This window comes from Erythranthe guttata, chromosome 5, assembly GCF_056151865.1.
Source record: "Erythranthe guttata isolate IM_541 chromosome 5, IM_541, whole genome shotgun sequence".
In the NCBI taxonomy this organism is placed as follows: domain Eukaryota; kingdom Viridiplantae; phylum Streptophyta; class Magnoliopsida; order Lamiales; family Phrymaceae; genus Erythranthe; species Erythranthe guttata.
The window spans coordinates 11469264-11484574 of record NC_142537.1 but is presented as its reverse complement, the minus strand read 5'-3'; the positions used below and the strand labels follow the sequence as shown (position 1 = coordinate 11484574).

The window sequence follows — 15311 nt, the reverse complement described above, 5'->3', positions numbered from 1 at the left end:
CTTTGAAGCGGGGCCATCGAGGCATTCTTATCAAAATCTTGGGGTACATATTGGGGAATCAAGTGGCATGAGAAATGCTCATGAAAATTTTGATCTTCCCAATGAAACTCGTCATTGTGATAATAATGATGACGATGATCCTTTCGGAGACGCACATGGGCCAAATGTTCGAAGCGACTCTGAACCCTCCGACCATGGAGACGATGATGATAGTGGTGAAGAGAACAATGATGAGAATATCGAAGTCGTTGATGACGTTGTACAAACAATATCGTAGGCATAAATTCCATCAACTTCCCATGTTCATGTCAACAATCCATCATTTGCAGAACCTCCTACTCAGTTTTATGATCCACCTTCGTTCTACTCTCTGTCATTTCCTGAAATCCCAGCCGATTCCATTGATGTTCCGTCGGGTATGTGGTCAAAATTTTATGATATCAGCAAAGGTACTCTCGAAAAGGGGATGATTTTTGATAGTAAAGCAAGGGTCATTTCAGCCGTTAGAGACCACTCCATTCGATTTGCCAGAAGAGAGTTTAAAGTTATCGAAAGTACAAAAAGAAGTTGGAAGGTTATCTGCAAACACGACACTGAAGCAAGACCTTGCAGATGGAGGCTAAGAGCATCAAGAATTGGGGATAGAGGACAATTTAGAATTTGGATCTACGATGGCGATCATAGTTGCGGTATGCAAGGGATGACAAACAATCATGGCAACTTGAACATCAATAATTGCGCCGCAATTCTATTGAAAAGTGTTCGTGAAAATCCAGTTTGTGATATTTCAAAGGCAAGAGAGATTGTGACCGCGCAAATAGGATATGAGATATCCTACATGAAGGCATGGTACACTTTGAAGCGATGCAGAGAAAATGTATATGGAACATGGGAGAGTTTGGTCCAGAAGTTGCCAAAATTTATGAAAGCACTGCAACAAAGGAATCCAGGCACAGCTGTTGAGTGGGAACATCACGCGACAAATCATCCATCGAAATTCATAATCAAATACGTCTTCTGGGCCTTCAAGCCGTGTATTGATGGTTTCAAATACTGTCGTCGGGTGATCAGCGTCGATGGAACTCATTTGTACACTAAGTACAAACATAAGATGTTGCTTGCTGTGTGTTTGGATGCGAATCAACAAGTTTTACCACTTGCGTATGCTATTGTTGAAAGGATCGAAGGTGAGCGTCAAAGCCCTTAGTGAATATTTAATCAATAATCCCGTTCTTCATAATAGTATATCTGCGCACCTTATTCATTACACTTGAGGGATTGCTTTTCTCATAGTAGGGGGGATTATGTGTCCCGATCACACTGGCGACTCTATTCCGTTGATGTATTTGAGACATTTAGAGGATCTTGATGCTGTCAGTACATATAGTTGGGGTAGTTGTACTCTAGCAGTCCTCTACCACGAGTTGTGCAAAGCATCGAAGATATCTGCAAAAGAAATCAGTGGTCCTGTTCAATTATTACAGGTAACATATGAATTACTTATATAATTTAGTACATTAATACATTTAATTTGCAGTTTATATTATAAAAAAATTATATTCTTGTATTATTTAACAGATATGGGCATGGATGCGGATTCCTCCATCAAGGCCCATACCTACTCTGGCAAAATGGGGCACAACACTTGAGTATGCAGGATATGAGTTTCCCGTACCACCTTACGGTGCACGGTAATGGTTTTGAGATTTATGTTAAATTATTTTTGCATTATTGTTATGGTGATTTGTGTATTAATTTTTTGTGTCTATAAATATAAGGGTTTGTCTGAGCCACCTTCCACTATATTTTTCTAACATTTTCAGTCAATTTTACTTGAAAAAATTTTATATTTTTCTTTTTTTCTTCAAAACATTTAATTACTTAGATTTTTTTTTTAAATTTTCTAAATAAAACCTTTTATTTTTGTCATTTTGAATTTCTTTATTTTTTTCTTAAATGTCTTCCGGTAGTTCAAATTCTCAACAACAATATGATTTTAAAGATGTTTGTAATATTGTTATAAAGATGCTTGAGTACGGGTATTATAGTCATATTTGGGAAAAAGGTATATGGGGTATATGATACAAAGTTCATAGTAGTGGGGTATTTTTGTATTTAACCTTATCTTTATTATTATCTTTAGTTTAATATATAATAATATATCACAGGTGGACCAACCATGTCAGCTTCAATGAGACTGGTGCACATGTTCTTCGTATTTTTAGGATGATGTTGGATCAGATGCTCCCAGATCAGTTTATATGGACGCCATATGATCTGGATGATCCGCAGTATCAGGCTGTAGCTGGTGATTCGGCGATCGCATGTTGTGGTATATGGGTATCGAGAGTCCCCCTGATATGCTATGCAATTGTGGAGATGCATCGACCAGACAGAGTAGTACGTCAGTTCGGGATGGTACAACCCATACCTGAACCTCCTGAAAATACTGAGACAGATTTCCGGATGCACGTCAATGCTAACCGTACAGGTGCTACCAACCGAGATTGGAGTCTTACACATGTTTCGCATGTTACCGCTTGGGATAATAGACTCAATTATATTATTGATTATCCATATGCCAGTGACAGTCAGACTACAGAAGATGGTTATTTTGAGTGGTATGAACTGCACACACGTCGTTTCATATCACCGATTACCCCATCTGATCGTACATGATTTCAGGTTGGAGGTCAGATTTCAATGGATACAGTGGTACGTATTCAAATTTATTTATTATAAAATTTTGTGTTTTGTATAGTTTTTATTAATGTATGTCTTCTGAAAATAAAATATTTCTTATTACTTATTTCAGATTCAGCATCTTCGATCAATGATTGTTTCTGTTGATGGCGGAGACACGCCCCGGGATGGCTATCGTTCGTATTTACCGACTCTCAGAACATGTCTTAATGTCTTAGAGTCTCGACACGGACCTTCAGATAGGCCACAATCTGAGATGCCTTATACTCAGACTCACCCTCAGACTCAGACTCAGATACCACTGTCTCAAATGCCTCAGTCACAGACTCAGATGTACGCTGGCGAGGCAGGAACTTCTTCTCGTGCATATTATCCGGCATTCGATAATTATACAGACCCTAGATCACACGGGCATCCATCCGGTATGTTTAGTACCTTTGATTTTATTTTTAATACTATCTACAACTGTGAGTGTAATTATAATCTCGTTGATGCAGATCCGTACACCCCATACCCCTACTTTAATCCGAATATGAATTCGGAAGACCCAGTTCATTTGGGGTCTACGCATCAGTTTTCGTCTACATCGCGATCGGTAGATCATCAGATGACATCTATTCCTTATTCTCAATCCGCAAATTCTTCGAGTGATAATGAAAATGATGAGGATGAACAAGTTGGTAGAGGGCACAGGACTAGAAGGCCCCCGAGATGTGGAACCGGAGGTCACCGTCATTGGTGATATTATTATTGTAGTTTATGTTGGTTATTTATTAAAATTTTTTAGTATTTTAGTTATTCAATAAAAAACAAATTAAATAAACTAAAGGATTTAGAGACAAAAAATATTTCCCAATAATTAGGCATTTTATTTTTATTAAATAAAATATAAATTAAAAAAAATAATATATATATATATATATATATATATATAATTGACAAAATAGTTCTTTATTTATAATTTATGCAAAAAACTGTTCATTTCACAAAAAAGTAATATAACTGAAAAAAGAGTTCTTTATTTCTTAATTTTTGTTAGGTTATAATTAATTAACTTTGTATTATTTTATAGTGAATTATAAAATAAATTGCATAAATAAATCAAGGAAATTTTTTAAAATACAACATATAATTAATTTAAAATTAAAATTCAATTAAGTATTACAATTTAACAATAAAAAGAATTAAGTAAATTTAAAAAACCTCAGCTCAAATCCAGCCGTTGATATAAACACAATCTAACGGCTGCTAAAAGGCGTCGTTTTGAATGACGCTGTAATCCAGTGTGGCGGGTCAAAGGGCGTCGTTTTGAATGACGCCTTTTAAGGGCCGTCCGATCGCCCAGATTAATCTCGGACCGTCAGATTAAGAGGACAAAATAAGAGAGCTGGCCGTTGATCCTAGCTCAATCCGACGGCTCTTAAAGAGCGTCATTCAAATTGACGCTTTATTTTATTTCTGTAATTAATTACAAAATCACCCCAATTCTCAAAAAAAAAAATCCGAAATATTGTAAAAAAAAAAATGCCCCGTTGTTCGATTACCCCCCAATCTCAACATTTTTGTTTTATTATATGTACTTTTAGATAATTTAATATTTTTCATCAATGAACTTCCTACATTAGAATCTCAACTATTTTAACATTCCTTAACTAAATATAATTTCTTTAAGAAAATTATTGTTGTAAATTTAAAGGTATATTATTCTGACCTGTTACAAAAGAAGATGTATCTCTAAAGAAAATTGAAAAGAGATAAATAAAAAGCATAATGGATAAGATTAATTAATTTTCAAATTCCAAGTCAGTAGTTATCTCCCAATTAGCTAAGATATGCGATGATAAAATTATTTTGGCGGATCGACCCGGAAATAATAGGGCTAACCAAACATAAAACTAAACTTTACTATTTCGTTAATTTTGGCTAATCTCCCCAACCAAACTGGTCCTTGGTAGATATTTTGTTCACAACTTTCTAGTACTTCACAGTAATTTCATCTTCACTTATATATATATTTAGCGACAAATCACTCTCACTCTTATCACCATCACCATCATATTCTTCTATCATCATTCACATTCTCATCAAAATCATTCCCATTTGATTCTTCTTCACCCAGATCAATCATGTACCGATCATATTCCCCATCACTATTCCCGATTCCTATTCGGTTTCGGATTCGGATTAAACTGTAGGTCATAATCACCATCAATTGGATTATTTCTCTCACCAACTTCGTATATCCTAGCTGAAGAGCCCTTCATATCCGCATCATTATCCATTGAAATCAACCCCACAAAAGAATCGGTCGGTTTGGTTGCGAAATCCAGCACGCACCGTTCAAAATCGAGCACGCACCGTCAAAGCGTCCAATGTGCGGATATGAGCAACGAATCTATGGCTTTAGAATATCTGAACTTAATTCGTTGCTTATATTTGACTGAGGATTTTTGTCCTTGATATTATTCGGTCCACCCGTATTGTTGCTCGATTGTGGCATTGTGCCAAAGCAAGCTTAGAATTCAATACTTGACGCCTTCCTTTTTTTTTTTTTACTGGTTGTGCCATTTGATTTGGATTTTCCTTTGCTCTTGGAGTGTTTACCGAATCCCTTCGAACGAGCCTGAGCGATAGGCTGTAAAATGAATATAACTGAAATTAAAACCACGATAACTTATGCAAGATAAAGCATTTAAACATATGCCAAGCTATATATGTAAAATTTAAACATATGCAAGATGAACAATTTTTTTTTAAGAAATACATTCCCAAAAAATAATAAAAAATGCGTCCAATTGAAAAAGAATGAGAATTAGAAAAAATAAAATAGAATTTACCAAAAGCAGATCTACGGCCTAATTAGTTACCAGATCTTTCCAGGACAAGTCTCTGGTCGGAATTTTCTAGCCAAGTGCTCACAAAGAACGGGTGATTGCTTACTCTCTTAACCTATTATAATTCACACTCATTGAATAAACATCAAAATGAACAGAGGAACAATGTAGAAAACCAATATATATAGGCAGAAAAAATCTCCTTTCACTAAATGGAACGATAAGATTTTTTGTATTCCAGATAAGAATGGCATGGGCATTAGAAATAAGATAAGGTCAAATTTAATGCTTTATAATCTAATGCATTTATAGACAATTTTCTTAAATATGTGCACATACACGCACGTAACCGAGGTGTGCTTTCGAGGGGCCTTGCCCCTAGGGGTGTAAATGGGGAGAAAAAACAATTATATATATATATATATATATATATATATATATATATATATATATATATATATATATATATATATATATATATATATATATATATATATATATATATATTGTTTTTCTAATTTTATTGTGATAGTTGAAACAATTTTTATTTTATTGAGTTTCTCTACATAAATATTTTTTGAAACTATTAAGTTTTTTTTCTCGTGTTAATTATGTTATTGTCTCCATGGTCAAAATATCAACACTTGAAATTTGAATATTAATTTAATCTTACCTTTTTTTATTTATAATTTTTTTTTTTCAATTTTCATTAGGGATATAGTTTCTATTTGTGACAAGTGTCAGAATAATATATCTTTAAATTTACAATATAATTTTGTTAAAGAGATTTTATTTAGTTTAGGAATGCTAAAATAATTGAGATTCTAGTGTAGGAAGGTTCAATGATGAAAAATATTATATTATCTAATAATATATAAAATAAAGTGAAGTAAATATTTTCAAGATCGAAATCCATACTGCCGAGGGGTGGAAATTGGAAAAGGAATTTCCGAATTCCACCGATTTCGATCAAAAAATATCTGAATTTGGAACCTTCTTTTTAATTCCGATTTCCACAATTCGATATCCGATCTGGTTTTAGTTCCGAAACATATATTATTATTATTACTATTATTATTATTATTATTATTATATATATATATATAATAATAATAATAATAATAATAATAATAATAACAATATATGTTTCGGAACTAAAACCAGATCGGATATATATATATATATATATATATATATATATATATATATATATATATATATATATATATATATATATATATATATATATATATATATATATATATATATTACTTTATGATCTATTTTATATTTCTATAATATAATTATGATATATATTATATGGAAAATATAAATATCTAATTATGATAATTTATATTTCTGAGACCATAGGAACATTGCGATAACTATTTTTTTATTTGTTATGGTGGCGTTTTTTAAATATTTTTCTATTAATATTTTGCAAGAACCATGTTGGTTTTGTTGAACGATTTATGTTGTTTTGGTTTACATTGCATTTTTTTTTAACTTTTTTTTTTGGATTTCTTCATTCTTGCCGGAAAATTACAAAAAGATTAGAATTTTTTTCTAAAAATTCCAATTATTTCTGACTTTGGAATATTTTTCTTTTGAAATAATGCAATTTCTAAATTTTCAGAAATTCCGCGTATTCCGAGCTATTCCGAAATCAGAATGGATTTATGAATCCCGAATAAAGTTGAAAATTTTCCGAAAAAAATAATTTTTGATCCTTTCCGTCCGATTTTCATCCCTAATACCACTAAATGAAAGATATGAATTATAAAATTGCTTTAAAAAACAGAAAGCTAGAGACAACTCGGTACAGTAGGACATAGTTATTCAAGTATCTTGAGTTAGTCATCTCATATATGACATGTGAAATTCATGTTGTAATATCCGATTTAACTATTAAACAGATAATAATTGGTGCATGATTTATAATTTTATTATTACAATGGTGTTTGATGATGCTAGAAATAGATCACCTTAAGTAGTTGAGATAGAGGGAGATGGGAGAGCAAATTGGATCACTGCTCGCGTGCTAGATGGTCCTGAGACACCTGCGAACAGAGAACACGTGAACTAGGCCGTGGGTTGATCCGGCGGAAACCCCTCCGACGCTCAAGTCAGACGCAGGGATAGTAGAAGTAATTGAGAGCATATGAATTGTAGAAATGGCTAGATAACAAGGGCGTACCTTTAATAAATAAATTAAATCGTTATTTATACCTTGTCGGTTGGGCAGAGGTTAATTTGTTGGGCTCAAAACTTATTTGAAGGTGATTGGGCTTTTGTAATAGTGTTCTTCTAAATAGGGCTCGTAGCCCAGTAAGTAGATAAATTGTAGCCTTATTGGGCTGGCCCAATTAGGCATATCATTAGCCCCCCACTCTCGAGTCAATGTGGGAGCCAAGTCGGAAAGGATACCGGATTTTGTCGAGAGTAGATCGGTGTTGTAGTGTTCCGTTAATCATTGGCATGGTGTGGAGAAATAATATTTTTATTTATCCGTTAGAGTGCGCATGCGATTTGGTGTGGCGAGATGGAATCCACGCGCGATTTGGTGTAGCGCGTTGGAATCCACGCGCAATTTAGTGGAGCGCGTTAAAATCCATGCGCAATTTAACGAGGTGAATTGGGAGTTGCGCGCGATTGGAAATGAGCTGACGCGCGATTTGAGTGCCTTGGAAGCCGCGCGATTGGATGGAGGGGAGGAGGCTTGCGAGCCGGGTAATGGAGCCGCGCGACTGCAATGTGAGAGGGGAGCCGCGCGATTATTCTGTGAGGAGGAGTTGTGCATGGAGCCCGAGGCAAGGAGAGATAATTGGTGCAACAGGGGCTTGAGAAATGCGTGATGTCATGTGCGCTTGCGGCGCACGCGCCCTTATCTCTCTTTTTTATTTTAATTTTTTTATTTTTTTTTTCAATTATTATCTCGCGCGAGAACCGAGGCGCGCGACTGACACAATGCGCGGCGCCCCACGCGCACGTGCTTTCCACGCGCCCAGTCTACCTTGTTTTTTTTGTTATGCGCGATCCAAATTGCAAGGTGCTCGTTTTTTTTTTTTAATGGCCTGGGGCGCGAAATTGTAGGTCCTTTATTTTGTCTTCATACTTGGAGTAGATGGGTTTGCCCACTACAATATCATTTGACGTTTATATTGTATGACATTGTCATTGGTTTGACGCGTTGCTTGTATGTGTTTACATTTAGCATTGTGCGTGATGTACTTGATGAGGGGATCAGTCTCTCAAGATATTAAATGGGGATCGTGCCCCTTGTTAGACCTCATGGATCGTAAGTATGTTAGGACCGTGGCCACGTTTTAAATGTAGGATCCAATGAAGACAGATAGAGAAGTTTATGAAATCAAGCTGGCCAGGCTATATAGATTATCATAACATCTCTAAATGTTCATAGGGTTAATGTTGACTTGAGCTAATAATTATGTAGTGGTAGAGCAATAACATCGAGTGTAAGTGAAATAACTTGTTTTATTCATTGCTTGAAAATGTGAAGGTTACAAGCCTACTTGAGGCGAATGTAACTAAACAAGTAGGGAGCGAATCGCTCGAAATTACTAAACTTGTACTAAGTAGATGATGTAGGTGTTTCATCCAATTGATGTGGAGAGGTGACGGGATCCATCATCCTTAAGGTAGGATAGCCCCCCAGTTTAAGATGATACGATCACTCACAATGTTATGGGCTCGAGAGACTCCAAGTGTCATTGACATCATTGGAAGTCCAGGGATGTAGAAGGAGATTGTCAACCAGATGTCGACGATTGTCGTCGGCCATCTCGTCGTCGGGCGTTGAAGTGATCTTCATTTCTTTTCCTCTTGGGATGAGGGAGGGCCGAATCCTCTTCGATGCACACGTGTTACTCAGCGTGACTTAGTAGCTCTTCTAGAGTGATTGGAGGTCTTCCTGCAATAGATTCCTTGAATACCTTCCTTCAAGTTTTGTTGAATGATTCCAGAGAGCATGCTTCCTTCCACGTTAGGAACTTCGTGAGCTGCCTTTACAAATCGTTGAATGTAGTTGCGGAGGATTTCGCCCTCTCTCTGGGTGATAGTGAAGAGGTACGCGGGAGTCTTAGCGTACTCATTGTTGATAGCGAAATGGTGGGTGAAGCGATCCGTTAGTTGGGAGAGAGCTTCAATTGACCCAGTGTGCAAGGAGTTGAACCAGCTCAATGCTCGTTCGGAGAGTGTTGTGCGAAACATCTTGCACATCGCCACATCAGTTGGGTCATATAAATTTGCCATGGCGTAGAACTTTTCAAGGTGCTCCTGTGGGTCACTAGTTCCATCGTACTGCGGTAGACTCGAGACCTTTACCTTTTGGGGTAGTATGGAGGTATTGCCCTTCCACCAATAGGCTTACCAATGTGGGGAAGGTGATTTGAGCGAGCAACCTACGTATAAATAACCACAAGTGTACAATATCGCGTTTTGTATAATAGTGAATTCCAGATATCGATCAACAGGGAATTAAGTTCCTAAATTTACCAAGTACCATAATTATACTATCCTAAAATTTATCTAGACGATGAGAAATATATCGGAGAAATGAAACTAAAAGGAAACAATAAATAAAAACAACGACCCGCCAGTAAAAGCGAGGAATTCCGACGTGTGATGGCTTCTAGGGTAAAATCCACCAGTGTACTATCGATAAAGATCTACAAATCCGAATCTAATGTCAATTCTATGTTCGCTAACCCAGACACTAAAATACCCTAACCCCCGTCTCCAGTGTACTTAGAGTCTACCCACAGGTCCGACGTCTCCGTTCAAAACCTGATATTAAGAGAGCATTTAGGTCAAGTCCTTGAGGGCTACCCGAGGTGCATCACGTCTCCGTTTCCACAACCCGAGCTATGTTTTCCTAAAATCAAACGAGAAATCCTCTCTCGAGTTCATTCCCATTTAGAATCAATTCAACTGTTGGCCAAACAATCGAAAGCATTTAATACAGGAAAACATAAACAGAATCAAAGAACGACAAATAGATCACATATCTGGAAATCAAAATCAATATATACAAGGTTTCATTTCCCTAGAAGAAAATGCTTAGTTCATTACAAACATAGCATCAAAATGAAGAACACGAGAAATTATAAACTAAACGTAAAGAAAAGCTTATGAAAAATACGAGTCGAAACCCTCGTCGAAGCTTCCCGCGAAGAACTGGCGAGAAACGAAGAGAAAACCGAAGAAGAAGTCGAGACATAATCGAGAGTTCTAAAAATGAAGAAGAGACCTTCTATTTATAGTAAGAAAACAAAGAAAAATATCTGGTCTCGATTTATGTGCCCAGATCGCGATCTGGGCTTCTTGGATCGCGATCTGGCAGCCTCGAAAACTGCGCACCGCCTTACCAGATCGCGATCGCGATACAAGAAGGTTGGATCGCGATCTGGTCTTCTGCGCCAACCCTTTTTTAGCCCGAATTTGACAATTTTGCATTTCACAAAAGTTGTAGATCTTGGAGTTATCTTTCTAAGGCCACTTGAATCAGCTCAATCGGAGGTCGTATGCAAACGTTATGCTTGAAATACGAAACAGTGCCACAACCCGCGATAATGCACTTTTGAACGTGTTTGGTTTGATTTTCGGCTTCGCTTCCAAAATCGTTTCGAATCGGAAAAAATAGCTTCTCTTTACCTAAAATATAAATAAAATAAGAAACGGATAATATGTACAAACGAAGACCAAAACTCGAAGATTCGATAAGTAAAAGTTGTGCAAAATGAACACTTATCAATACGCGACTGTTAATTTCATCATCTCCAGCATTGTGTGGAGGTACTCGTTGGCGAGAGGCGTTGCCTATTGAAGGTGAACGTGGGTCTTGTCGCCTAGTTCGGGCATTATGGCGATGAGTAGATTGTTGCATCCGAGACCTAGGGTCTGAGGTGGATGTGTTATCCGGTGTCGGTGGAGGTCATTGTGCCACGCGTGGAGATGCAAGGGGGGCGTGGACTCCCATTGTGGCGATGTATTGTGCCACTGCTTCAGTGGCAGCACAAGCTGAAGTTTCCGCAATCATTTGTTGAAGGGCCTCTTCGGTTATCTGAACTGTTCGAGGAGCGGGGAGTGGTGAATCCTGCGGGGGATTTATCTGGACCTCGTGAGGTGGATCCTGATTACGAGGAGGAGGTGGCAAGTCAGAGCCTCCACGAGGTGGGAGGTTGTTAGCATTGGCATGTTCTCTCCGAGTAGATGACTCAGGGACATCATGCGCCCTACGTGATCTTGTATGCCTTCCCACATACGGTCCATTATGATGATGCTAGAAATAGATCACCTTAAGTAGTTGAGAACACGTGAACTAGGCCGGGGGTTGATCCGGCGGAAACCCCTCCGACGCTCAAGTCAGACGTGCGGATAGTAGAAGTAATTGACAGCATATGAATTGTAGAATTGGCTAGATAAATAGGGCGTACCTTTAATAAATGAATTAAATCGTTATTTATACCTTGTCGGTTGGACATGGGTTAATTTGTTGGGCTCAAACCTTATTTGAAGGTGATTGGCCTTTTGTAATAGTGTTCTTCTAAATCGGGCTCGTGACCCAGTATGTAGAGAAATTGTAGCCATATTGGGTTGGCCCAATTAGGCATGTCAGTGTTGTTATACCATCATCATATTATATTTTGTTGTTCTTGAAAATTTAAGTGGGATATGTTTTGTGACATGAGTCATTATAGTTATCTAGCTTACCAATAATTTTCTTACGAGGAAAAGGTAAATGAGTAATTATAATGTCCATTGATGTTATTGAAATTATATTTTTACCCTTGACCACTATTATGTAATTAGAGTGACTTTCCCTGAGATCTTATATATAAAGGAAAGAAACGCTGGGCAACCCTAAAAAACTCTAATGGCATTTCTGTAATTATTTATTTTTAATATTGTTCCGGTACCAATTTTCAACAATTATATCTCCTATTTTCTATCAGTATATCTCAAATCTTAATAGATAAAGATAGAAATTCGATTTGTTAAATCTAAACCTATATATTTGGATTATAAATCTTAATATATAAGATTTAAAAAAACTAATGTTATATAAAATATGATAATACTACATTATTAAATTCTACTATGTTAATGTACTATATTTTCTTATTATGTATTAAATTGATTTTTTTTTCACTTTTGAAATAATTCCCGTGCATCGCACGGGGAAAAAATGCTAGTTAGGTCTAATACCAACATACACACCGTACGTCGCTTGCTTGCTACTATTTATAGATTGACTAAATTGTAGAAGTTAACAAAATGTTTGGTTGGTAGGATTCAACATTACTCAACTTTGTTACTAGAGTGCAATCCGCAATTATGTGCTACTACGTCATGAAATTAATAACACCCATCCCCACGATTAATTTTGTATTGAGCATAGAGAAAAAACATAATTTTATCCTTCAAAGAAACTTAATTATTAAATAAAAGACTTTATAGACAATACACATATAACAACATAATCTAACAAATTCAATACAACATATAATCTAAAGAACCAGACATATTATTAACAAATTAATTAGTTAACCAGTAGGGAATTAATTCAATCTAATTTAATCCGTTCTAATCTCCCCTGTCATTAATCAAAATCGATAAAACTCATAATATTGTGAAGAAAATACACCCCTGAATTTGGGATTGATCAGAGAGAGGAATAGGGTGAACAACTACAGAGATATTCTCAATGTTAGTTTTTATTTATTATTATTCTTTTCTTTTTTCTTCTTTTTTTGCATTGAGATCCAAATATAGGAAATAACGCCTAAAACATGTTCCTTTTACAAGTAGGAATGATTCTCTCCGAAATATGCCTAGCAAATAAATTTTCTCATGCATTTTCTTTCTCTCTTCAGAATTTCTGCCACTTCCTTCTCAAACATGTTCCACGTGAAATAAGAGTGTAACGCGTGCGTGAAAATTGATCCCTTTTTTTTTCATTATCCCGACCTTCTTTAATGATGGGTCACCATTCAATTCAGAATCGGAGCTATTCGATTAAGTATTGCCTTTGCTCTTCGAGTGTTTACCTCCCTTTGAACAAGCCAAAGCCAGAGTCTGTAAAATGTATAACTGAATTAGAATCATGAATACTTATACAAGATAAACCTAAACCAGATATGTTAGTCAAAAATACGCCTAGCAAATAAAATTTGCTAGATTAGATGCAAAACAGAGGAAAATTAAGTTGATTAAATTTACAAGAAACATATATTGATTTCTCATTTCCTAGTTCATGCAATTCGATTCAATCGAGGTTGAGTGCGCGAGGAGTTGCGTATATTTTGACTGAGGATTCTTGTCTTTTGGTTCGATCATCGGGATTTGTTGCTCGGTTGAATTAGATTTTATTTTGCTCTTCGAGTGTTGACCTCCCATTGAACCAGCCACGGCTACACACTCTAAAATGAATATGACTGAAAATTAAAATCACGACTACTTATATAAGATAAAGCATTCATCAATTATTGATACGTATCCCAGTAAAAATATATATTTATATAGAGAACGGTGGAGGAAATCTTAATGGAATTTTTGACTTCCTTCGGTCCTATCAATTTATTTATTTTTAATTTGGAACAGTGTTTTTCATTCCATTCTCCACGGTTCAATTTCTGATTTTTTTTCTTGAAAATGTTTGGACTACAAATGGAAATAAATAAATTTAAATTTCCAGAAATTCCAATTTACGAAAATTTAAAATTTTCCAAAAATGTATCAGAAAATTATGTGCTCCTAAAAAATATGATGGATACAATTAATATTAGGCTAATTGTTTCAGAAAAAAATCAAATATTTCAAAAATCAATTCAAAAGGTTCTAGTTTCATACTTGAACTGGAAGGGCCGCCAAATCATACTTGAATTACGGTTATATTGATAATTAATGCCCAACAAAAAACAAGTAATGTGGTTCAATTGAAAATGAATGAGAGGTCACAGCGAAGTAAATTTATCAAAACAGATTGTATGGCCTATAAAATTACTACTAGATCTTTACAAGACAAATCTCCGATGGCAAGGTTTTGACCAACTGCTCGTGAACGAGTAAAGAAGAAGTGATTGCTTATTTTAAAAGATTCTCTCTTAACCTAGTCTAACACTGAATAAATAGCAAAATGAAAGTTGCAGAGGAACAATGCAGGAAACCAATATATAAGCAAAAATTTCTCCTTTCGTTTAAAGAGACGATAAGATTTTCCGTGTTCCAGATAAGAATGACGCGGACGTTAGAAATAAGATAAGGTCAAATTTAATGCACGATAATCTGATGACATGTATAGACAATTTTCATAAATACTAGCAAGCATCACGTACGTTGCACTTGATAGCATGATTTTACATATTATATAAATTTATAATAATTAAAATTAGAGTTAGATATGATAGTTAAAATTAAATAAAAATTAAGTAAGATCGAGTGAGTACAAAAAATAATGTTCTAATTATGTATTTAAATACTAAAATAAAATTATTTTAAAAATTGAAACGAATACGAGTATAAAATGAAGAACATCATAACTAAAATATTTTTATATATAATTTCATATATGCTCATATTAAGTTTTCTCTGATTTTATTGTGATAGTTGAAACAATTTTCCTTTTAATGATTTTTCTACATATTTTTTGTTTGAAACTATTACTTTTTTTTTTCTTGTGTTATTTATGTTATGGTCTCCTTGTCAAAATATTGACACTTGAAATTTGAATATTAATTAATTTTACCTATTATT

The 15311-nt window shown here is 35.3% G+C and overlaps 2 protein-coding genes and 1 long non-coding RNA gene across 3 annotated transcripts; 1 reads left to right on the top strand and 2 right to left on the bottom strand.

Moving 5' to 3' along the window:
- Positions 1-298: 298 nt before the first annotated feature.
- Positions 299-3287, top strand: LOC148770620 (uncharacterized; the record flags this gene model as incomplete). The annotated part of the gene is made up of 3 exons (XM_088817947.1): positions 299-1484; positions 1579-1691; positions 2169-3287. A coding segment is annotated over one exon (909 nt), but the record flags the coding sequence as incomplete, so codon positions are not given.
- A 1249-nt stretch (positions 3288-4536) lies between these two features.
- On the bottom strand, positions 4537-5710 carry LOC148770619 (uncharacterized). The gene is made up of 2 exons (XR_016031426.1): positions 5571-5710; positions 4537-5338 (listed from the first exon to the last, which is right to left on the bottom strand). It is a non-coding gene; the product is annotated as an uncharacterized LOC148770619 (long non-coding RNA).
- Positions 5711-9425: 3715 nt separating this feature from the next.
- LOC148770618 (uncharacterized) lies at positions 9426-9809 on the bottom strand. The gene has a single exon (XM_088817946.1). The coding sequence runs from the start codon at positions 9807-9809 to the stop codon at positions 9426-9428; it is 384 nt and encodes a 127-aa protein (XP_088674072.1).
- Positions 9810-15311: the final 5502 nt, after the last annotated feature.